At 36.9% G+C, this 23198-nt stretch overlaps 4 protein-coding genes across 4 annotated transcripts; 3 read left to right on the plus strand and 1 right to left on the minus strand.

Moving 5' to 3' along the window:
- LOC18766459 (F-box/LRR-repeat protein 17) lies at positions 1673–6112 on the plus strand. Its single transcript, XM_007199190.2, has 11 exons — positions 1673–2979; positions 3371–3472; positions 3708–3852; positions 3965–4149; positions 4265–4369; positions 4652–4749; positions 4831–5051; positions 5134–5200; positions 5306–5391; positions 5568–5666; positions 5759–6112. Exons 1-11 carry the CDS (start codon positions 2345–2347, stop codon positions 5822–5824), a joined length of 1809 nt encoding a protein of 602 aa, XP_007199252.2. The 5' UTR covers positions 1673–2344; the 3' UTR covers positions 5825–6112.
- LOC18768901 (putative uridine kinase C227.14) lies at positions 7809–11640 on the plus strand. Its single transcript, XM_020553830.1, has 12 exons — positions 7809–8064; positions 8408–8541; positions 8634–8680; positions 8890–8967; positions 9264–9456; positions 10073–10103; positions 10184–10242; positions 10325–10398; positions 10720–10806; positions 11041–11102; positions 11200–11228; positions 11323–11640. Exons 1-12 carry the CDS (start codon positions 7866–7868, stop codon positions 11407–11409), a joined length of 1080 nt encoding a protein of 359 aa, XP_020409419.1. The 5' UTR covers positions 7809–7865; the 3' UTR covers positions 11410–11640.
- LOC18768141 (auxin-induced protein AUX28) lies at positions 12384–14915 on the minus strand. The gene is made up of 5 exons (XM_007201338.2): positions 14248–14915; positions 13333–13571; positions 13099–13234; positions 12926–12987; positions 12384–12819 (listed from the first exon to the last, which is right to left on the minus strand). The coding sequence occupies exons 1-5, from the start codon at positions 14532–14534 to the stop codon at positions 12782–12784; spliced, it is 762 nt and encodes a 253-aa protein (XP_007201400.1). The 5' UTR covers positions 14535–14915; the 3' UTR covers positions 12384–12781.
- Positions 21822–23185, plus strand: LOC18767398 (auxin-induced protein 22D). The gene is made up of 3 exons (XM_007201785.2): positions 21822–22223; positions 22358–22651; positions 22753–23185. Exons 1-3 carry the CDS (start codon positions 22012–22014, stop codon positions 22826–22828), a joined length of 582 nt encoding a protein of 193 aa, XP_007201847.1. The 5' UTR covers positions 21822–22011; the 3' UTR covers positions 22829–23185.

Consider the following 23198-nt stretch of genomic DNA (forward strand, 5'->3'; position numbering starts at 1 on the left):
ATGATATATGAAAATCTCTCACAAAATGAGAGGTGAAAACTACACAGAGAACTCAAAAAGTCTTTGTGACTTATTCCGAACATAATGAAACTACAAAAAGGATGGTGGTGGAGATCCGACGCAGAAAAAAAGTAGAGATCCGATGCCAAGACGCAACCGCTTGTGATGGTTGAAGGAAAATTATAACAAAACAAAGACAAATAAGGAAAACATTTTGTCTCTGCAAATGATATAAGAATAGAGGGAGGAAGAAAAGAGGGGAGAGAAGAGGTAGAATAGTGGCTTCCTCTCCTCAAAGTGAAAACAACTTTAGGAGGATAGACATTACTAAGCACCAAAGAAAAACAGTGAACCAAAATATCTTCAACCACATTGCAAGCACCAACCGAGACTGATCATCTCAATGATTATCAAATTTACCTTGACAACTCAATTATGCATCCCACCACAACCTCGTTTTGATGATAGAAAGTTTATCTATGAAATATCGTTTCAGTTTATGATATGTGAGAAAAAAAAAGAAAAAAAAGAAGAAGACAAATAGAGATGAAGGTGCACGTTTGATTGTATAAATGGGAATTGAAAGAATTACTTTGGTTTTAAATTTTAAAAAATTGGCCATATCGATATCATGTGCACTTTGTTTTTCCTTTTATCATTATACGACATATTCTATTATTAGTAATTAAGATAATTTTCACTGATTTAAGAGCGAGTTAGTAATAATATGATTATAAATTCAGGATTTGCGGACATACAATACACGTATATAAATATGACTCATGATATGTGAAAAAATAACTCATTTTTAAAATATATGATAATAACATAAACAAAGTAGTACAAAATATGGTCCGTACGTAATGAATATAATATTTAATGTTGGTTGGACTATGCTTAGGCTTACACTATATTAATTGCTTACCAGATTATTTCATATGACCTACTTAATTCATATTTGGCATTGCGACTATTTTATATTTTTTATGTGTTATTAATAAAATTATTATCGCTTTTAATAAATAAAAAAATAATAATAAAAAAACATGTATAGGGTGCCCAAACGCTTTCTAATTTGTTCAATTGAGAATTTAATATGTGTGGTGACTTTTTTATATTTCTGGTGACAAGACAAACTATGGCCCAATAGGCCCATGTTGGTTTTGACTCAATTTTTTATGAATTCTTTTTGGGGTATTCATTGGTTTGAATTTAAATACGTCAATATGTAGCCAATATGTCGATCTGATCTGATATGATTGATACTGGATTAGAATGGGTGATGAAATTGAATCTTATATATTGAAACCGACTTATCGTCAAAATTAAATAAAAATGTATATAAAAAAAAGTGTTTTAGTTTTATATGTTATTAGTCTCTTTACACGCACTTCTGCATATACAAGAGATTTTTTTAATAAAAAATTTAAATTTATTTTAGAATTAAAACATATAATGAGTAGTTGTGTTCAAAATTTGTTCTTGCGATATTCAAGTTACTGTTTATTAATTATCTCACGTATTTTTACGAAATATGAATTTTCATATAATTTTGATTTTTTGTATAATTTCAGCGTATTCAAATATATAGTATATTAAATTAGAAAAACACATTTTAGGCAGTTTAACATATGAAATTATAGAAAACTTGAATTATAAAAACACATGTAAAAACAAAAAATGTTTGACTCCATCCGTGAAAATGATAATACATCATGCCTCCATCCATTGCATATAAATCTATGTACTTCAAATTCCTTGAACATGAATCAAACGGTCCACCAAACGGCATCTTCCATTTCTAACATATTTTTCTTTCCAAAATCATTTTCAGTCTCCGATTTCTTATTCATTTGTTCCAAATTCATCAAAACGTGTTTGGAAAAAGAAAAAAAAAAAAATTTCAAAACGTGACTATCATTTTGAGTCGTAGTCAAATGAGATTGTCCCAAATCATGCATGCTGCCGTAGTAAGTAAATAATCTCCCAAATCGAACGCGGGAAAACCTTCCTTTTCGGCGATGAGGCGAATCTGATTCTCAATCAAAATTAATTAATTATCAAGAAAATTCCAAAATTCACAACAAGATTAATCGCGCCCTTCACCCAACCCCAGGGGCAATTTCGTCATAAATTACGTTCACGTCAGAGCAGCCCTCCGCTCTTCCCCATTAGTTTATGTTTCAAAATCAGCGCGCGAAACCCCGCTTTTATCTCCCGCGCCTTTCCGGGCCCACACGCGCCTCGTCCTCTCTCTCCCTATATTTCTTCCCTCACTGTCTCTCACTCATACCCCTTTTTCTCTCTTTCTATCACGCCAATTTGATATCCAAAACTCCAAACAATGCAACAACAGCGCCACCACCACCAGTCGCATTTCTCCGCCGCAGGCCCCACCACCCCGTTCGGGTCCACCGCCATGGCACCCACCGCCAGCTCCGAGGCCAAGCGCGGCAAGAGGCGAGGTAGTTACAACTGCGGCCGGTGTGGCCAGCCCAAGAAGGGCCACTCCTGCCACCTACCCGCCGCCGATGAAGCCTTCGTCGCCGATGTTCCGTCTCCGTCCGATCTCTCCGTTCCCCCTCTGCCTCCACGTAAGCCCTACTCCCACCTCCGCCGGGCGCTGTCGTTCGACGACGACGTTGATAGCTCTGGATGGGGCGGAGGAGGTGGCGGCGATTTTGACTCACCGGATCCCGACCCCGATGAGATCGATGACCTTGTGGTGGATTCGGAGTCGGGTACGGGTTTATGCGGTCTGCCTGCGAGCTGTCTTTGGGATATTTTGAAGAGGCTGCCGCCGCCGGAGCTGTTGTCGGCGGCAATGGTGTGCAAGGGGTGGAGGGAGACGACGAGGAGGCTGTGGAAGGCTGCAGAAATGCTTAGGATTAGGGTTCCGGCGAGGGCTCAGGTCGGGCTTGTTGGATCGGTGTTGCAAAAGTGCCCGGCCCTCGTTAACCTCTCTCTTAGAATGGAAAGGTATTATTGCCTTTTGTCGAGAGGCTACTCTTCTCTCTCTCTCTCGGTCTCGCTCTCTCTGTTTCAGATCTAGGGGTTTATCGAACAGATCTGGTTACAGCAATGGAGTTTACAGAATAAAATCTAAAATGAAGAAATGGAACACGATCTGAACTCTGAGTTTAATAATATTCAAATGAAATTGAAGAAAGAACAAACAGCTAAAACGAAATGGGGTTTGATAAATGCAATGAATAGAGCATTATACCGTAAGCATTTGATCTATTATGATTTGATCCACGCAGCATTGATTTCAAAACCGGCAAGTTACACTGTGAATGCTAGAATCAAATAATGTTGAAAATGGTGCATTGCATTTGGGATATAATCTTTGGATAATTTGCTGTTGCAGTGATGTGGATGCAACATTGCTGGCCTGGATCACATTTTCGTGCCCAAATCTTGAATTCCTGGAGATCACTACTTCTGAAACGGCTATCAATCGAATCACTGGGTACGATTATCTTCTTCTATAGCTCTAGTGCAATCAATTGTTTCTTTGCTGTATTAAACTTTGCACTGCTGTTTCTGTTGGGCATTTAGATTGGTATTGTTGGCTATTTTCTGTTTCCTACTCATTGTTGTGTAGTGTGGATTAGATAGTAGTGATAGTTAAATGGTGCAAGGTGCCAAACCAATGCTTGTGATGACTGATTAGTTCAATCCATTCTGTGACTTTAAAAATACAGTGATGAGCTGGGTCGTTTTGTTGCTGATAGAAGATTACTGAAAAGCCTTAAGATGGAAGGTTGTTCTAATTTAGGCGGATTTGCTCTTTCTTCGTCAAGTCTTTCTACAATTTGGTTTTCTGGTCTTCACTCCCTTTCTAAGATGGTGATTCTTTTTCTCTTTCCTTTTTGTCTGTCATGCATTGTTGTTTTCTTTCTGCTTTTCATTTGTTGTTAAAGTGACTTCTCTCTTACTTATGCACATTCCTTCTTCACAGGTTTTTAATTGCCCCAATCTAAAAGAGATTTCTGTAGACTTTTCTAGCCATGAAAATGATAATACCGATCTTGTCACCATGGTTGATGCTCTGGGAAGGAACTGCCCAAGGTTACAAAACATACACATTGCATCAATCCAGCTTTCCAATGCTGTTGTTCTTGCCCTTACAGCTGCACAATTAAGGTTTGCTGCTGAATTTGTTTTGAGGCCGATGGACTACTGCATTTCTTGGTTACATTTTTTTTAATCACTGCACAATTAGTCTCATGAAGATTTCTCTGTTCATTTCATTATCCAGGGGGTTGAGAATGCTTTCTCTTGTTCTTGGATCTGATATCACTGATGCTTCTGTTGCTGCCATTGCTTCAAGTTACCCAAACTTAGAATTGCTTGACCTGAGTGGGTATGTTTTCAGTCCTATGGTTTAATTGCATTTGATTGTTTTTACTTAAGCTATGATTGCCTGATATGTGCAATATTTAAGTACAGTGTTTCCTTTTAAATAGATTTCTGTTAAGACTTTTGTGAATTAAGTTTAATGCTCTGTAAAAGAAAGCGCCATCTATAGACTTTTGTGAACTGGACTCGAATAATATAGTGATGCCCATTATGATCCCAGGCCTTGAAGAGTGGCCATTCATTTAATTCTCAAGATGTAATGTTTGACTCTGCATTTTGATTACAGATCTAGCATCACTGATAGTGGCATTGGAATGATTTGCAATGTATTCCCTGATACTCTTTCAAGACTACTGGTTGCTCTTTGTCCTAACATCAGTGCAAGTAATCGCCTAGTCCAGAGACTCAAAGATTTTTTGGTTTCACATAAACTTTTGTTCACTAACTGCTGTCTGTAAATTTCAGGTTTTATTCAATTCGCCACAGCTCAACTGCCTCTTCTTGAACTCCTGGACTGTGGCATGACCATATGTGATCCCAACTCTCTGGATTCAACATCCGAGGAAACCACTGGCTTTGAATTGGCACAAACATCCAATGCTAAAGTACACCTTAGTTACCAGAAGCTGATCATTAAACATGGCCGGCTGAAAAAACTCAGCTTGTGGGGCTGTTCTGGCTTAGATGTGAGGCTCTTAAACTAAAAAAAGTTAGTTGTGTTTTTGTATCGCTTCTCTGATGGATCTTATTTATTCAATCTGAATGCAGGCTCTATATTTAAACTGCCCTGAAGTTAAAGATCTGAATTTGAATTCTTGCAAAAATTTGTACCCAGGTGCATAATTTGATCTCCCGACTTGTCGCCTATGACATGTTTTTCTATCAAGATTTCTGTCAATTTATTTGCCTAGTTAAGTGATTGTTGTTTGTATTTATCCAGAGAGATTGGTGCTTCAGTGCCCCAATTTAGAAAATGTGCATGCATCAGGTTGTCAAGAATTGTTGGTTGGGGCCATCCAAAGCCAGGTAGTTTTAAATTCCCTACTTCTGTTTGGCATCTGAGAAAACTAACCTAGGAAATGTAGATATTTCTCTAAAATTTGGATACGCTAGATCAGTTTATGTCTCTGTTGACGGTCGAGGCTCAAAGAAAGTAATTTGGAAAGTTGCTAATCTTGCATTTTTGTTGTCTTTGTTTGTAGGTCAATAATAACTTTGCTGGTGTGGATAGCTTATTACCATGTAAACGTCTAGCCGATGGCTCAAAGAGGGTTCGGGTGCCACATTTTCTTAGTGCACAGGTAACAATCTACAGCTTCTCTTTAAACTGGCTGCAAAAGGATCTCATGCTATACATATCTGTAAACATTGTGGTTCATGTTTCTTTTCGCAGTCATCCGACGACGATAAGAAGCGAAGAAGGGTTGAGAGGCCGAAATGCAATGTGCATGTGTTCTGAATCTGATCACATGTCCTGGGACATTCCCGTTGCTCTTGTTTGTTGCCATATTGGTTTCCCAAAGCTGCTGTATTTTTGTAACCAATAACTTTTATATTTGATCCTAATCATTGTAGGGGGGGCTGGTGCCTTGTAGAATTGCCTTTCCTTGAAGGAAACTGGATGTTGATTTAGCCTCAAACTGATGATAGTCCAAGACTCCAAATTGGAGGGACACATTAAATTAATTAGCCCAACTAGGATTTACAAACCTCATTTCAAATAAATTGTTCATGTTTCAACCATGAACCATTTGTTGGTTTAAGGTTCTATCTATACTTCTATCTGTCTAAGAAAATATATTCAATTAGTTTTATGGCTTTTTATCACAAATGGTCTTTCAGGTTTACAAAATTATCACGAATCGTCCTTCACGTTTTTTTGTGACACTAATAGTCCTTCAGGTTATCATCTACCCATCAAAATGGTCCTTCTAGTTAATTTCCGTCAAAACTAACGTTAAAAAATCACTGCCCATTCGACCAAACCCAACCCTCAGAACTCTGTCCCTCCATTTCCTCTTGGGTCCTTCCATTTTGGCGCCCCAGTATATAACCAGTCTTGAAAAGTAAATTCTAAAGAAAATGAAACAATCCAAGCTCAACAGAAAGACCAACAATGGAGAACTCCAGAGAAAGACTAAATTCATGCTCATGGATCAATATGAAATATAGAAGAAGTCCTGCAAATTCATAATCGATTGCACATCAAATACTGAGTCCTCAATAGTTTTTTGAGTACTGATGTGATTCTATAGTTTTTCAACATCCAGTACGGAACAGAGGATGACTAAGACTTCATTTATAGCTGCAAATCTCAATGTGGCTGGCAATTTCTTCACACTTAATTATGGTTACCCTTCAGTACCAAGCTAAGCTTTTGCAGAGTGTCTTAATCTTGTGGCTAATTGCTTGTAGTTCTCCTCATTCATTATGATTACCTAGGGGAAGAAAAACATGTGTAAAAAGAAGAAGACAGTAGACTAGGCTTAAGACATCAAATATACAGTTTGTTCATAACTAGCTCAACTCTGTTTCTTTCTTATTTTTCTCTTTCTTTGGTCTTCTTTTCCCCTTCTGCTTTCCTGTATAAAGGCACACTATGCAACAATTAGAGCAAGCTCTTTGATTCTTTGGAGTACCCTCAAATCCTCACACTCCTTAGTTAAAAGAGCTTCACCCCCAGAATGGCAGCCCCTGATGCTTTCCTCTTGGCCTCTGTTTTAGGCGTTCTATGTACCCTAGCTACATAGTTCTTCTACCTCCTCTAACCAACACCACAACAACAACCCCACCCCCTCCCCCTACCTGTATTAATAATTGGGTTCCTTTTTTCTTTTCAATTTTCGCTTGGTTTTCAATTCTAAATTCTCTCTCTCTCTCTCTCTCTCTCTCTCTCTCTCTCTCTCTCTCTCTCTCTCGTGGCCTTCATGGTGTACCTAGCGCCACTGTAATCTCTCTCTGTCTCTGTCTCTTTCATGCATCGTCTGTAATTGTTGTCTAACTTTTTGCTTGAGCTTGGAGGAAATGGAGGGACAGAGTTCTGAAGGTTGGGTTTGGTCGAATGGGCAGTGATTTTTTAACGTTAGTTTTGACAGAAATTAACTAGAAGGACCATTTTGATGGGTAGATGATAACCTGAAGGACTATTAATGTCACAAAAAAATGTGAAGGACGATTCGTGATAATTTTGTAAACCTGAAGGACCATTTGTGATAAAAAGCCTAGTTTTATTTATACTTTATATTTTTTTATTTTTCTCGAAGTATCCCTTAAAAATTCATAAATTGCAGAAGCATACGCTTATGTGGTAGACAATGTTAATTCTTGAAACTGTTGGGACGGAGCACAAAAGCATCAAAACGTAATTCCCGGGAAAACAAGAAAAAATAAAAAAAACACTGGTTCGTAACTAAAGACTAATAAAAAAGAGTAGGCGTACGGTGTACGTGGGTTTTCAATAAACCTTCTCCAACTCCAAGATGGAGAAGTGAAGTCTGTTAATGTCACTGAACATCCTTATTTTGTCCTTATATTGTTTGGGCGACGACAAGTTTCTCCTCTCTACTTCGTATTTTCTCAAAAACTCTCTCCTTTTACCGTTTTTTTTCTCTCTCTCTCTCTGGTTCTTTTGTGATTCGGCCATGGAGGTCTCTCTGTCTTCGGCAACCTCGAGAGGTTACACATATAACCCATCACCAGGTCTCTCTTTCCTATCTTCTGATTTATCTTCCCATGGTTTTCATACAACTTTATGATTTATCTTTTGTGATGGCATGAATCTAATTATATGGAAATATCCACCTGTTTAATTCCAGACTGATACTCTCTTTTTTTTTTTTCAGATGATTTTTTTATAAAATCAGGAATTTGTTGTAATTAAACTCAAAATTTTATCATTCTGAATCAGCTATTGTTAATTAATATGACACAGAAGAAACTGCAACATAATTTAATAGAGTATTGTAAAATCAAATTGCTGTAGAAAAAACAAAGGATCTTCAGAAACCCAATTGAGTGGAGTTTGTGATTTGCTTATCCGCAGAGCCGTTTCTGCTTAAAAGAGTGAAACTTCCTACTTGGGATCGTCATTTATTGTCCCTCTCTCCAACCAGAGTAAGACCACAAACTTTATTTGTTCAAAAAGGACCCCACTCTGCCAAGGATAACTCGGTGAAGGTTTGCAAATGCTCTTTCTGTTTGGGTGATTTTTAAGTCTAATTTTCTCTCTATGGGTTTCGTTTGGTTGATACTCTGTGTTTCCTCTACAGGTTGTATGTTGTCTAAAGAGGGAAGCTACCGTAGTCGTCGAGGGCAGGTATGCCATCTTCGGTGTTGCAACCTGTAACTCGCATATGTGTTTGCTTTCTGTCTCATGGGTGGTATTTTTGTACAGAAAATGGCCATTGCATTTGATGGTTAAAATAAAACTAAATAAAACTTTTCTGTTTATTTTGTGATGTGTATATACATATTTGTTGAAGCATTCTACTGCTTTTGATATATGTTGTTTCTGTTTCCTTTAAGGTGTATAGATGAAGTATATGATGCTTTGGCCGAACGCCTTGTTCCTACAGCAGCAGCAATGTCAAATCCAAATTTGAAGTAAGTTCTAGCTTCTGATTGGCAAATATAAATGTGAATGCATCTGAATTTACACACTTTCCAGTAATTTTTGCTCAATTTTTATTTTCTCCTTTCTTATTGTATGCTATAATCTTTAGAGAGCAGGGACCGTGAACTGTTTGAATATAGCTGGTAACTGTTTATACCTGTTTTTTATTGTCTGACTTTTTTTGGTATGGCTTTTACCTTTTTTAATTGTATTTGATTATCAAATAGTTTTTCCTTGTTACTCGTCAAAGTTATCTATCTGCCTGAACTACTATGCTGCTATGCAGGTATATTGTTGGTTTGGCTGGGTCTCCTGGATCTGGAAAGAGCACTATTGCATCTGAAGTAGCGCGACGTGTAAACAGATTATGGCCCCAGAAAGCTTGTGCATTGGATTCTCAAGTTAGTCCTCCAGACATGGCTGCAGTTATTCCCATGGATGGATTCCATCTTTATTGTTCCCAGCTGGATGCAATGGAGGTTGGCCTTCTGATATTTTAATTTTGTTTTTCATCGTTCGAGTCTCTAGTTGTGGATGGTAGTCTAGTATAGATTCTAAAAACTGTTTAAGCATAAAATTATTGAAAATTTAGTAAGCTTAAGATATAATTGGGGGAACATGATGATTTGTTAGAAACTAGTTTTAGTAACATCAAGAACTAACTTGCAGTGATTATCAGAAAAGAATCTTTTCAGATACACGAATCATGATTTGATTACATATATGTGGATCATAAAGTAAGCCAAAGTTATAAAATTTGATTAACCTGTCTTCTTAAAATGCATCTAGCTGTAAATGATACAACTATTGTTGTAGCAGTTATCCAGAATTGAGTAACAACTTACTACTGATTTGCTCAACCATATAATGTTGGTTGATTTATAAACTCTGCAGTGATGCACTATGCTGTATCACTTACCAAGCTATGGGCCAAATTTTTGGTTGAAAGAACATTTATTTGGCTTCCAGTTTGCATAATTAGATATTTAAAAGTCGATTTGTCCTTGTATGTCAACACATGAATATATTACAAAAACATTATAGGTGATAAAAATATTTTCAGTCCTAATTTTCTGTAATGTGCTAACATTTTAGAATCCTGAGGAGGCTCATGCAAGAAGGGGAGGTGAGGTTTCTATATTCCGTGATTGATTGATTAACACCTTGAAAGCATTAAAGCTTTGATCTTACAAATTGATGATTCAGCTCCATGGACCTTTAACCCTGAGCTACTACTCAAGTCTCTCAAGACTCTGAGAAGTCAGGTAATTAGTTGATACTCTTAACTTATGCGATCGCCTCAAGTTTTGCGATATGTGGTGCATTCTAAAAGGAAGATTGTTTCAGGGATCAGTTTATGCACCGTCATTTGACCATGGTGTTGGAGATCCAGTAGAAGATGATATCTTTGTGAGCCTTCAGTGAGTAATCTGTTCCTTTCACATAAGTTGCCTTCTTAATACCAGCTAAAGAATTAGGTGGGTTGCGAACAATTATAGACGTGGCTGATGTAAAAGCTGAAGAAACCTGGGAGTCTAAACAATTTATAATAACAATATTTGTTTGGAAATAATGGATTGAAAGTAGTAAATCCGATTGGCTTTTCCAGGAGGCTATATTAAAAACCAGTGAGCTGACGTGAACAATTTGGGATGCCAAGAACTTTAAGCCTTATAGATGATCTTACAATTATGTTATTTTGATTCTTACATGTTTGATGAATCCTTTGTGTGTCTGTGCAGACATAAAGTGGTCATAGTAGAAGGAAATTATTTATTGTTAGATGATGGGATTTGGAAGGAAATATCAGCCATGTTCGATGAGAAGTGGTAAGCCGCAGGTTCTCAAAGGCTATTTTTTTGTGTGCAAAATTGTATGTTAAAGAGATCAGATGGTATGGTTTGGCCTTACCTCTCAAATTGTGATTTTTGATCATTATGATATTTGACTGGCCTCTGTTTGAGTCTTTGATATGCATGCTTTATCCGATCATTTATGTTTTTGAAGACTGAAACTTAAGTGTTGGTCACTTAAGGCTATTGTTTGTTGCTTTTCCCTGCAAGGTTTGTTGAGATTGACATTGATAAAGCTATGGAACGAGTTCGAATGAGACACATCTTAACGGGTATGTAATCCTTAGTTTTTAACCACCTAGTTCTTGGAAATGAATCTGGGGGAAAAATGACGTGTTTTGATTGCTTTATTTGTTTTCTGCATTGCAGGAAAGCCCCCAGATGTTGCTAAATGGCGGGTAAGTTCTTCATGTTGTTCAGAGCCATGAATTTTCATTATGGGGTTAGTCAATAAGTTTTCAATATGACGTTGCATATGACCTTTAATTGTAGATTGAGTACAACGACCGGCCAAATGCCGAGAAAGTAAACAAATCAAAGAAGAATGCCGATTTGATAATTAGGTCAATCGACTATTGAAGCCAGAAGGCGATCCGCACTGCTGGTTGTACCAGTAAACGAAGCTTTGGTTTTCTATCTGTTTTTCATCCAATTTATGCAAACTCAAGTCCTAACAAGTATGATAGAGTTCGAAGAACATCAAATAAACCATTTAATAAAGAGAGTTTTGTCTCTACAATCCACCATTTAATAAAGAGAGTTTTGTATGCAATTTATCTCTACTATGTGAAAGGAATGTTGATTGCTTGGTTATTGAATAGGACTCAAAAGATGTAGTTGACGCTAATTCTCCGTGTATTGCGAATCGAGCAGCCCATGCGGCAGCAGCTTCGGCCTCCGAGAGGGTGTGACATTTGAGTTGGGCTGCTCAGCCACCTCCCTCTTTGGTTTTGGTTCTCACAAGTGATGGCGCCTCCCTGCAATGTTTTTCCTTTCTGCCCTTTTCCTGCTTTTAGTTTCTGGAGGTCTCTTCCTCCCTGGGTTGCATGTTTTGCCTTTGTTTTGTTGTCCAGCCTTGGGATTTTCTCTAATGAAGTTTTATCTTGACCAAAAAAAATAAAATGTTTAACTCATACCATTTAACCCTTCTCATACAATCCACCATTTTACTTCTTTTGACATAACATGATAAAGTATAGGGTTAAGTTTTTATTTTTTATAATACGAGTGAGATTCTAATTTAATTTGATCTAAATTATGGTGAAGGAAATTCGATCACAAAGTAGAGAGCACATTCGCTTTTGTCAATCGTCAATTTAGTTAATACCATGTCTGCTAGAATTAAAATGTTAATTAGCTTAGAAACAGCAAATCCCTTTCCAAAGTCTCAAGCAATAAATCTAGCAAAGAAAAAGAATGGGCATGCATATAAATGCTCCATTAACATCCACATGCTCATGTTCCCCGAAAAAACGACGTCCTGGAGCATCCCAATTAATATTTTTTTAATACACAGAAAAAGACCATACATAAAAATAATTGAAGGATCAAAATTAAGAACAACACACATTACTTAAATACAACAAAATTAATTAACTGGTACGTTACATTATTATGCTTAAGCAAGCCATTATTGCAACACTAAACAAAGCAAACCCCAAGCCCCGTCCTTGGACGTACTTCAAACTTAAGATCCAGTTTTAATGGTTCTGTCTGGCCATGATTAAAAATAAATAAGCTCAAAATATATGTATCTCATATTCAATAATTACACATATATCAAACCATAAACATTAATTAATCAATCTTACAAACAAACATATCCATTTCATCACCCAAACATGCTGCTCAATCCATCTGCGCGTTGCGCCGTGTTTGGTGGTTTTGGTTTATTGCAGCCACCGCGACGAGATCAAAGGAGCAGGCTGTGGTGATTCATTGCTAAGTGCTTTTAGCTTCTGTTCTTGCATTTCTCCATGGCCCTTGGTGCTGAAAAAATCATTCCAGAGTTTTAACTTAATCACGAAAAATTTATAGGATAATCAAGATTAATGGTGGTTAATTATGTCTATGCCATTGAAGATTAGATACTAACCCAGCCCAACAGCCTCTTTGCCCTTCATTATGCGCAATCTCTTGCATGATTCAACAAACATCCTGCTTGCATGAAAGGAAAACAAATGAGAAGTTTTTTTTGACAAATAATAATTTTATTATTGATTTGCATGAGCTAGCTAGCTAGCTAGGGTAGAGAAATAGTGAACTTACTCCCATGGGACATCGCCAACCAGCATCCAATCACCATCCTTGTCTTCATATGTTGGAATGTAATCAGAACCCTTGAGCACATCCATCAGCTTGCTTTCATTCATGAAATCCTTCATTCCTTGGGATCCACAGTTTCCTTCAATCATTGCAATTTTTTTTTCCTTCCCAAGTATCAGAATAATTGAAATTTGTTCCATATATATTTGGCTTAATTAAAAGTTAATTACTAATTACCGATGGCGAAGGAGCTGAACATTTTGGCTAGGGCATCAGAGAGCTCAGGGTAACTCTTGTACATCTTCAAGTCCACTTTGCGAAGGTAGGGTGCGCCATCCATGCTCACCTTCACCAACGTCACTGCATTGCTGCTGCCCTTGTTGTGCTCACTTTCTTTATCACTCGGGCTCTTCTGCAACGCCGTGAACATGTTCTTTCGGAACGATCGCACCGGTGGCCAGCCCACAACTTGTGCCCTATATATTAATAAATATTACTTTTCCATTATAATTAATCTGACCATAATAAACATCATTAACAATATACTACTATAGCTGGTGTGTTTTTTTGGGGTATGAAGATCCACTTATAATTCTATCACAGTAACTTTGTGCAAGATCTAATGTCTTAATTTCCTTTTCAGTTCTTTTTTGTATGAATTCGAAGTGTCTAAAATTACACATATGAAAGCAAATCTAAAGCTCAGTTTTACATACTGGAAAAAAAAAAAAAAAATTAGAAAACATGTATTTCAAACTATAACAATTTTACACATCGATATCTTTAGCCCCTTAATTAGATTTCTAGTCACACAATAAATAATTTTAGCTAGTAGAAATCTAAGAGATGGAGCTAAATTAAAATCACTTCGACTGGTAAATATTAATAATTAACTATAGAGATATAGAAGGCTACATAAATGGCATCAATTATACACATAGGGAGTAATTTTTTTTATGTTCCATGTGTATGGAATGATACACCAGTTACGTGGTGTACCCGTAGCATACAAAAATTTATCTCCACAAGTACCATCAATTATTATATGGCAAAAACAACAAGCATTCGCACATGCGTACATACTTACTCCAGAAAAAAAAAAAACAAAAAAAAACAGTGATATTATCATCATCATCATCATCAACGACTTACTTGGCTGGAGGCTTTGCAGGATCAGCAGCTGGGAGATCAAGTTTGTTGTCCTTGTTGGTCTTGGACTTTTCAGTTACATCTTTCCCAGTAGTTATTGCCTGCTCCTTAGAATTAGAAAGGTTAAGCTTCAAATCCACACAGCTTGTCTCACAGCTGATCTCATCCTCACTGCTCTCAGTTTCAGAGAACCCTCTCTTCCTCATCGTCACCGCTGCCGCTTGATCTCCTTCATGGCTTCCACCATTTCCTGGTAACCCTAGCCTCAGCTCCGTCTCTTCAAACCCCATCTGAAGATAATGATCACCTTAATTACACCCTTAACTCTTGATTATTAATCTCTCTCTCTCTCTCTCTCTCTCTCTCTCTTGCTGATAAAAAAAAAAACTCACTCTCTCTTTCTATATAGCTGGTTTGGCTTAGCTTGTGGTGGTTCTAGTAGTGCAGAAATAATTATAGTGGGGAAGGGAGGGAAGGAAGGAGGGTCTGTTTGGGCTGCGTCGGTATTAATATGCGAATGGGTGCACTGTACACCCGGAAATGGGTCAGTGACACGTGGCAGACTGTGTGAGCTGTCTTCTACAACCTTGCTGGGCTACGTGACGACACCACTGTGTGTGATGTTATCTATCCTATGATTCTTGTGTGGAGGGTGTGGATCGTGGACACTGCACTCTCTGGACAAACCTATATATTTATATATATTGGCTTCTTTCTTTTGCCAATTGATTTTCACTGCTTGTTTCCAATACAATAGTCATCTTGGGCTCCACTATCTATCAAATTCAATTATATATATGACATCGCTGAATTTGAAATATATGCAAAAATAATTCATTAAAATTACGAAAAGAGAAATTTATGTGTATTTGTCAGATTGTAACTTGCTTGTTGTAAGGATGAATAATTCCTTTACATGTAAAGAGCCAAATATATATTCTTTGCATTATAATGATCTCGAGTATGAAAAATAAGGGTTACAACTTGCACCCAGGTTAATCATTTGATTAAATTTCTTAATTTTTAATTACTACTTTGAAGATTCATGAGCTAGCTACGTAAAGGGGGCCATCAACCAAGATTTTGGTCATAGATTATTGTGTAGATGTGCAAGTGCAAGCATCGGATCAGTAAGTTTAAGAGCTCAAGAAATTCACTCACCAATTTCATCTTTCTTGGAAGGGGAGATCCAGCTGGGTCTATTACCAACTAGGGCAATTTATTCTAACCTCTTCACTCTTTTTAGGGCTACCTCTCCCCCTCTTAGGGAGGGAGCAACAACAATTCTCTAATCCCAAACGTCCCCTTTAGCTCAATTTTTAATAACTCATTTCTTTATCGGATTAAACATAAACTTAAAATAAGTGGTGAAAATTTTATATTTGTGTTTGTGAAAGTTTCAAACTAATTAATTAGGACGTTTCAGTAGTTTACATATCGTCTCATGCTCATGCTCATGCTCGCTTAGTTCGTTCCCTCTACTATATTTATAATCTATGGATGAACTGACAAATGAAAAAAATGAAATCTTCTTCTTGATTCCCTCTCCCTGTGATCTCATATCTGACTTCTTACTCTTTCTTTTCCTGTGAATCTGTGATACCCGAGCCATGATATTTCTACAAAATATGTGCCCAAAATGCTGGAAGTTGTTCCTTTCTTTAAATTTATATGGAGCAAGATATGGGTGGGTTTAATTTCTAAGACGGAATATATATGGCTGACAATCATTTAAACATCATGAATTAATCCATAAGAATTGATAAGTGACAACTTGATCTAAATGTTGATGGTCCTCTAACTGGTTTCTAAATAAATTAATATTCCTTCGCGGTCCCTTAAGGAAACAATCAATGAGAGAAGAATTATTCTAAAATTCCTGGCCAGAAGGACTTATCGAATTTAATGTGAATAATTATTTAGAGTTAGACGTCTCACTGTACATGTTTCGATACCAAGAGTGGTCCAGTGGTTTGTCCGTCATTTGGGTAAGACTCTGGAGTTCAGCTGGGTTTGCTCCTTAGTTCGAGTCCTAGTAGTTGCAACACCTGGTGGCCAGCGAGTAGGGATTAGTCGAGGTGCACGCAAGCTGGCCCGGACACCTCATGGTACTTACCAAAAATCCATGCTTCGTTTTAGAGCATCTCTAATCGATATGTCAAATTGTCACATGGACATGAAATGTCAAAAATTGAAGGTTAAAGTTGCTTCAACCAAGTAGTCAAATCCTACGTGAATTTGAAGGCTGAAAGAGATATGTCAAAAATAACATATCAAAAAGCTTGATGTCAAATATTTTTTTAATGAACCCCACTATCATTTACCATTTTTTAAAACTTTATGCATTATGTAGGCCCAATTTGTTTTTAAAATATAATAAAATAATATGATATTTACCATTTTTTAAAACTTTATGCATTATGTAGGCCCAATTTGTTTTTAAAATATAATAAAATAATATGATATTTAGCATTTTGGGTGGAGTTAATTTTTTCCGAAATGTCAAATTGCACATAAACTATCACATTCAAATTTAACATTTTGCATTTGACATCTCCAATATAAGATAAAATATCCAACAACATTTGGTGAATCAAAAGGGGTTAAAATTAATTGATTTCCATGTCGTATAATTATTATATATACACAATGCCATGCCTTGGTGTTTCCTCTACGCCACCATATTGCTGGCCAAACATGCTAAAAGTAAATGTTGGGTTGTACCCTTTTATGGTATCTATGGCTATGTGCTACATACACATATCGCTTCACCAAAAGAAATTGTTGGAAGAAAAGCACAAAGTCGTGCAATTATTTGACAGGCACTCTTAACTGTTTGTTGTTAGGCCAATATGTGGTGTTTGATCTGTCTTGATGTTACTTCAAAATTGTATGTACCGATCACAGTGGTGTTCGTTTATAATTATACTTTGTGAAAATTGTTACAGTTAATTGTTCGTCATGTGTACGTAATTAGTAATTCCTAATCGTAGATGAATGTAAATTTCACAATGAAAACTGCATGCATCTACAATGCAAGAGTCAGTTACTTAGACGCCCCCACACGCCACTAACCCTACCCCTAACCTTCTTGTTAAGGTATTCAAAAATGTTTGGCAGCTGGTAAACAATGATTTATAGATACTAATTTATAGTTGAGGAAGAAAAATGGTATAATAAATCTTGTTTTTGGTTGAGCAGGGGGTGGGACCCAATAGTGAGTGGGATTCATTGGGTGGGTCGTGCAAAATTGAATTGAAATTGGATTTGGGCCCACAAGAGTCGCCATGTGAAGTTGTTGGGTCTGTCACCCTAAGCGTCAAACCCGATCCCATGTGCGGCGCTGCAGGGCATCCCACTGAGACTCGCCTTCTCTTAAATTAATTTAATTCTTCTTCTTTTTCTTTTATTTTTTAATTTCCCCTCTTAAACCCAATTAATTAATGAATGCCATGAGACCAAAACTGAGCCATTGACCCATTGACCATGCATCCATTTTCAACTTCATAAATTCCTCTCTTTTCTCTTGTTGCTCACACACTGATCCACCCAAGCCCAGCCAGATGCTTAGAGATAGATCTTCTCATCCAGAGAAGATAGATTACATTAATATATAATTTTTGAGATACAATAATACAAGCAACCTGGGGAGAAAAGACTAGAACAAATGATTTCGGGTGTAAAGATAATTTCTTTTAAATACTTGAGCTACAAACTCCTTTTATATATATATATATATGCGCGGAATAACCAGATAATTAACAAAAAAAAGTATAATGAAACACCCGTCTGTCCAAATGCTAATGATCAGTAATCATTGTAATTCAATCATCACATTTTTCTCTTCTTTATATATAATTTTAGTTTATTTTCTTGGGTGCAATAATTTATCAATGATTATAAATCATGGGCAGTGCTAGTTTATTCCATCTTTAAAAATAAAAATAAAAATTAATTTTTTTCCCGTTCACCACACAACTAGAACTTGTTTATTTCGTTGGACGGTGGTCTGTTATAAGATGCATGTTAAAAAGAGAGAGTCAAATAGTTTTGGGATTAGGGTTTGAAGCAACAAGTGGTCAACAACACAATGTAGACAAGTTCGTTATACATACCTATATATATATATATATATATATATATATATTTCCTCCATTTAAATTTCGATGAACATGCAGCCAAGCAGCCTCATGCATGCAACACATGCTAATCTGCATATGGATCCACCGTTTACCATTTAATTTGGCTGTTTAAAAAAAAAAAATTATATATATAAATAATACGATTATCAAAGCAACGGTTTAACATGCACGAACAGATTCTCGAATTACTTGTTACATATGCAAGCATACGATAGTCGGTCATAAACCAAGTTTAAGTTCACACCTAGGTTACAAAGTGTGTACACATTCTGTATAGTAGCATTAACATTATCTAGCTAGTTGTGGGTCTTCTATTTATTACTAGCTGCAGGTAGCCAACGTTACGTAATATCTGTACACACGCGTGAGTGCTTTTAAATCGTATGTTAATGTAAGTGAGTGTCAGAAGACATCAACGACTGACATCAATCCATGCTTAACGGGGGCGATTCTAGATAGCACAGCTCATATCTAATTGAGTGATGCTATATATATTGTACGTATAATAATGTATGAGTATGACAAGTTGCGAGAAGAGACATGACATAAAAGATGGGCATGGCCTCGTGGCATGTCATATGGATGCATGATGGATATAGGACCACCATGCATGTTAATATTTGTACGTAACAAGGCAGTTGGCAAACGCATAGCAAACAAAGACAGAGTGGGCCAGCGAGCAAGGAATTGGAGCCAGGGACATCTCTTCGGGTAGTAGGGACAGGGAGAATGGGCCTTCTCTCAGCTCCTCTTTAAAACCCCAAAAAGTCCAAAACTTCAAATATTTGCACACACGTGTGGCAGCTGCCCCACATGGATCAAATCAACGTCAGTCTTATCATGTCACACGTGTGAGTACATTGCTGATTGGTACGTACGAACCCATATGCATGCTGGTTTATGATTTATATTAGAGTTGTATTTTTCATGCATTAATTACAATGGGAAAATCAAAATGTAGGGGCATGCATAAACTTTTATCGGGAGGAGGATGGAACTCGGAAGTAAAGAAGTGGGCACAATATTATTGGTTAACTGATTTAATTCACGAGTCACGTCTATGGGGCATAAACTTGATTACCGTGAAATTGACAAAGATTAGAAAGGAGGTAGACCCTGAATTCTTATCATGTCTGTACTGTGGTCCATGCATGCAAATGTTAAGCTTTAGATAGGGTTTTTATTATTACAATAAATTAAATTAATTACGGGGCCTCAAATGTAGCTCAATTGTGACACTTGTCTTTGTCCGTTGCTCCTCCTTTTATGCATGGCTATCAATTCTGAGTTGTCTTCTTGGTGTGTGTACAGTGCGTGTTCATATTTCCCTGTCGAAAAACTCAAGACTTTGCTGGCCAATTCCAAAAGTTGCTTCAAACCAGCTAGGTTGTGTCGGTGTCTGTTAGGGTTTTCTTTTTTCTTTTCCATTTTCATTTGTTGGAACTTGGAATACTAGACTCAACATAACATATTGGGAAGTAGCTAGCTAGGCCTAGGCCCTATGGACTATGTTATGGGGCAAAAGAAAAGATCACGTTCAAAGATTAAACAACTTGGCAAAATTAATTGATACCCAGATGATCCATGGAAAAGTTGCTTCACATACAAGACAAGGCTCTACTTTCTATTCAATTTTTGTCATAACTCATGACTTTATTTCTATTGCTTGGAACTGCCCAGATTGTATATATATACATGCACGAATATGTGGTCATTTTCACCGTCAACATATACTTTATGTTTCACCAAATCCACAGAACCGTAGTGCATTGCATCTAACTTAATCCATAAAGGCATAAATTCTTTTAAAAAAACTTCAAACTCGGCTGCGTGAGAGAGACTTATGTGCAATGAGGTGTATACTCTTAGTCCAGCTGTAGAAGATACACACTCTTAGTCCAGCTGTAGAAGACACGCTTATGTGCAACGAGATGTATACTCTTACTTCAATTGTAGAAGACACAATTATGTACAACGAGATGTATACTCTTAGTCCAGCTGTAGAAGACGCGTAGCATTGCATTTTTTAGAATAGCCATATGTTGTGATAAGTTAATTCATTAATTAGTTTAATCATAACTTTTAGTAGCAACTACAATATTACACAATCGTGAATAAAAAACGAAAGAGAAAGAAGCAAAAGTGTTACCAAAGATAGTTAAGTCATGTGTTGCTAAGGCTTCTATTCAACATATTTAAGGAGATTAATTGTAACTCAATTATAATATGCTTTACTAAAAATATGATTTATGTCTCGTTAAAACATTTAATTGTGTGCTTATACTTTTCATAACTACTAATATACTATTTTAAAAATATAATTATATATTTATGTGGGTTTTATAATTATTTTGGTGCAACCACCCAAAGTTCAATTAGGGTTGAGGCAAAGAGAGAACGGGAATGGTAAGCTGACCCTACCACATGTAATCCCACATGTCATGTAACCACAGGCCAATAAAATCCGGTCCCACTTATCTCTACCCACATGGCCAATGCCTTTCCAATCAACAACATCCACGTGGGACCGTTCGCAGTCACATGGGCTGTTTTCCGTTTCAGCCTCCTGATCCAACGGTCTTTGTATCGACAGTCCCAAAGCCCACTCGAAGAGCCCATCAGAGCCGTCCATGATTGGTCCACGGTCTTCAATACCATCGACTTTGTTGGTCCCTCCTTTGTCCCCCTCCCATTGGGCACCAAACTGCACGTTGTTCCTCATGTGAGTAGCATCCATATCTTCACCTGTCTGACCCAGACCAAGAAAATCGATCTACCACCCACAACCAATCAATTAAAAATAAATTTATTACCATATTAAAAAAATGTAATAAAATTAAAGAGAAATGCCAAGGATAATCCTCTACAAGTGAGTGAGTGACTCTCAACCAATGCATTGTGATTCTTGCATGCATCCATAACTCTAAGTTGTTCATTCACAGAAAATTCTTAGGTTCAACTATTGGATCACGTAACCTATTCAACCACATTTACAGGCTTTTTGTTTGTTGGTTTAATCCAACTTTTTATTGGTTTTATTTTTCTGAATGTGTTATCATATATTTTAGACGGATTCTCAAAAACTTCTCTTCATTAGTGTGTAGATAAACACGGCTCAAAATTGAACACACTCTAGTAAGACTATTTTTTATCACACTTATGAATCATATTATGAAACACATTTCTACACAGTAATCTCACATTTTACTTATGTTGGAGATGGGATCTATACAATGTGATGCACAAATGTTATTCATGTAGGCCCCACTTTGAAATTCCAGTATGTCCAATTGTCGACCTGTGGTTGGTCATTCAACTAACGCGTGGGGGACAAGCATGTGATGTTAACATTTATCAGAATAATGAGTGAATCTCATGCTGCCATGCACCATGGAAAAAGAAAATCACCTAAATATTTCTTGTCCCTCTCACAATTCAGACTGCATCCTATAAAAGTTTGAGTGCCATCACCTCTTTTTCATCAACAAAACCAAATCAAACTTCAACTCCACCTGACTGAAACACACAAATCTTAGAGCAACAGAAGCGTATTTTTCTCTCTCATTTTTCCACTGCTAGGTGTGCAATCTGCTAACTAAACAAGGGTTGTAGCAAATCGATTAAGATGGAAGGGTCAGTGAAATATGAGAACAATGAAGACCAGCTCAATTTCAAGGCAACTGAGCTGAGATTGGGATTGCCTGGAAGCACAGAAGAGCCTGAGAACAAACAAGCAGCAACACCTCCTCCTCCTAGGAACAACAAGAGGTCATCACCCGATCCAACGGCGGAGGAGTGTTGTACAAATTCTGATCACACAGATGCCCCTCCCACCAAGTAAGCAATTCATATATAAACTCTAAACAAAACCAATTACTAAAAAAAAAAAAAAAGGGATTATGAATTTTGTTTTATGTTTATGTTTTGAGAAAGTTTAATTAATTATGTTTTGGTTACTGAAATGTGTGCAGGACACAAATAGTTGGGTGGCCTCCAGTGAGATCTTATAGGAAAAACAGCATGCAAGCAAGAAAGCCAGAGGCATACGTGAAAGTAAGCGTCGATGGAGCTCCTTATCTGAGGAAGATTGATCTCAAGGTATACAAGAGCTACCCAGAACTCCTCAAGGCCTTGGAGAACATGTTCAACCTCTCCAATATTGGAAACTACTCAGAGACACAAGGCTACATTAATGGATCTGACTTTGCTCCTACTTATGAAGATAAGGATGGTGACTGGATGCTTGTTGGAGATGTCCCATGGAAGTAAGTTCTTTTTTCTTTTGATTAGATATCTCTTCAGTTTCCTTTCGCGTTTGATATCTTAAAAATTCGAAACTCATGAGATTTTTTGTTGTTGTTTGCAGTATGTTTGTGTCTTCCTGCAAAAGGCTGAGAATCATGAAAGGAACTGAAGCTAGAGGATTGACTTCTTGTTTCTGAAAACAACCACACACAAGCTTTAATGAAAGACAAATATATATGCATCAAGGAGACACATGGAACTCCTTAATTTTGCTTGGGTTCTCCAACAATTGCTGAGAATTTGAGGTTACTACAGAAAAGACAGACAGATATATGTAGCTCAGGATACATTTTGATTTTCCCCTTTCAAAATCAATATGTAAAGAAAAAGTACTGGAACTTGTTAGTTGAGATCAAATTGTACAGAAGATGAAATGTTCCATTTATCTTAATATTATATATTATATGTAACAATAAGATTACACAAAGCCTGAGCTATAAATTGCTGGTGCTGTTGTAATTAAATTGATAATATGCGCGATTTCGATGTCAAAATTCTAAATTGTAA

The sequence above is a fragment of the Prunus persica genome, chromosome G8, assembly GCF_000346465.2.
Source record: "Prunus persica cultivar Lovell chromosome G8, Prunus_persica_NCBIv2, whole genome shotgun sequence".
NCBI lineage: Eukaryota > Viridiplantae > Streptophyta > Magnoliopsida > Rosales > Rosaceae > Prunus > Prunus persica.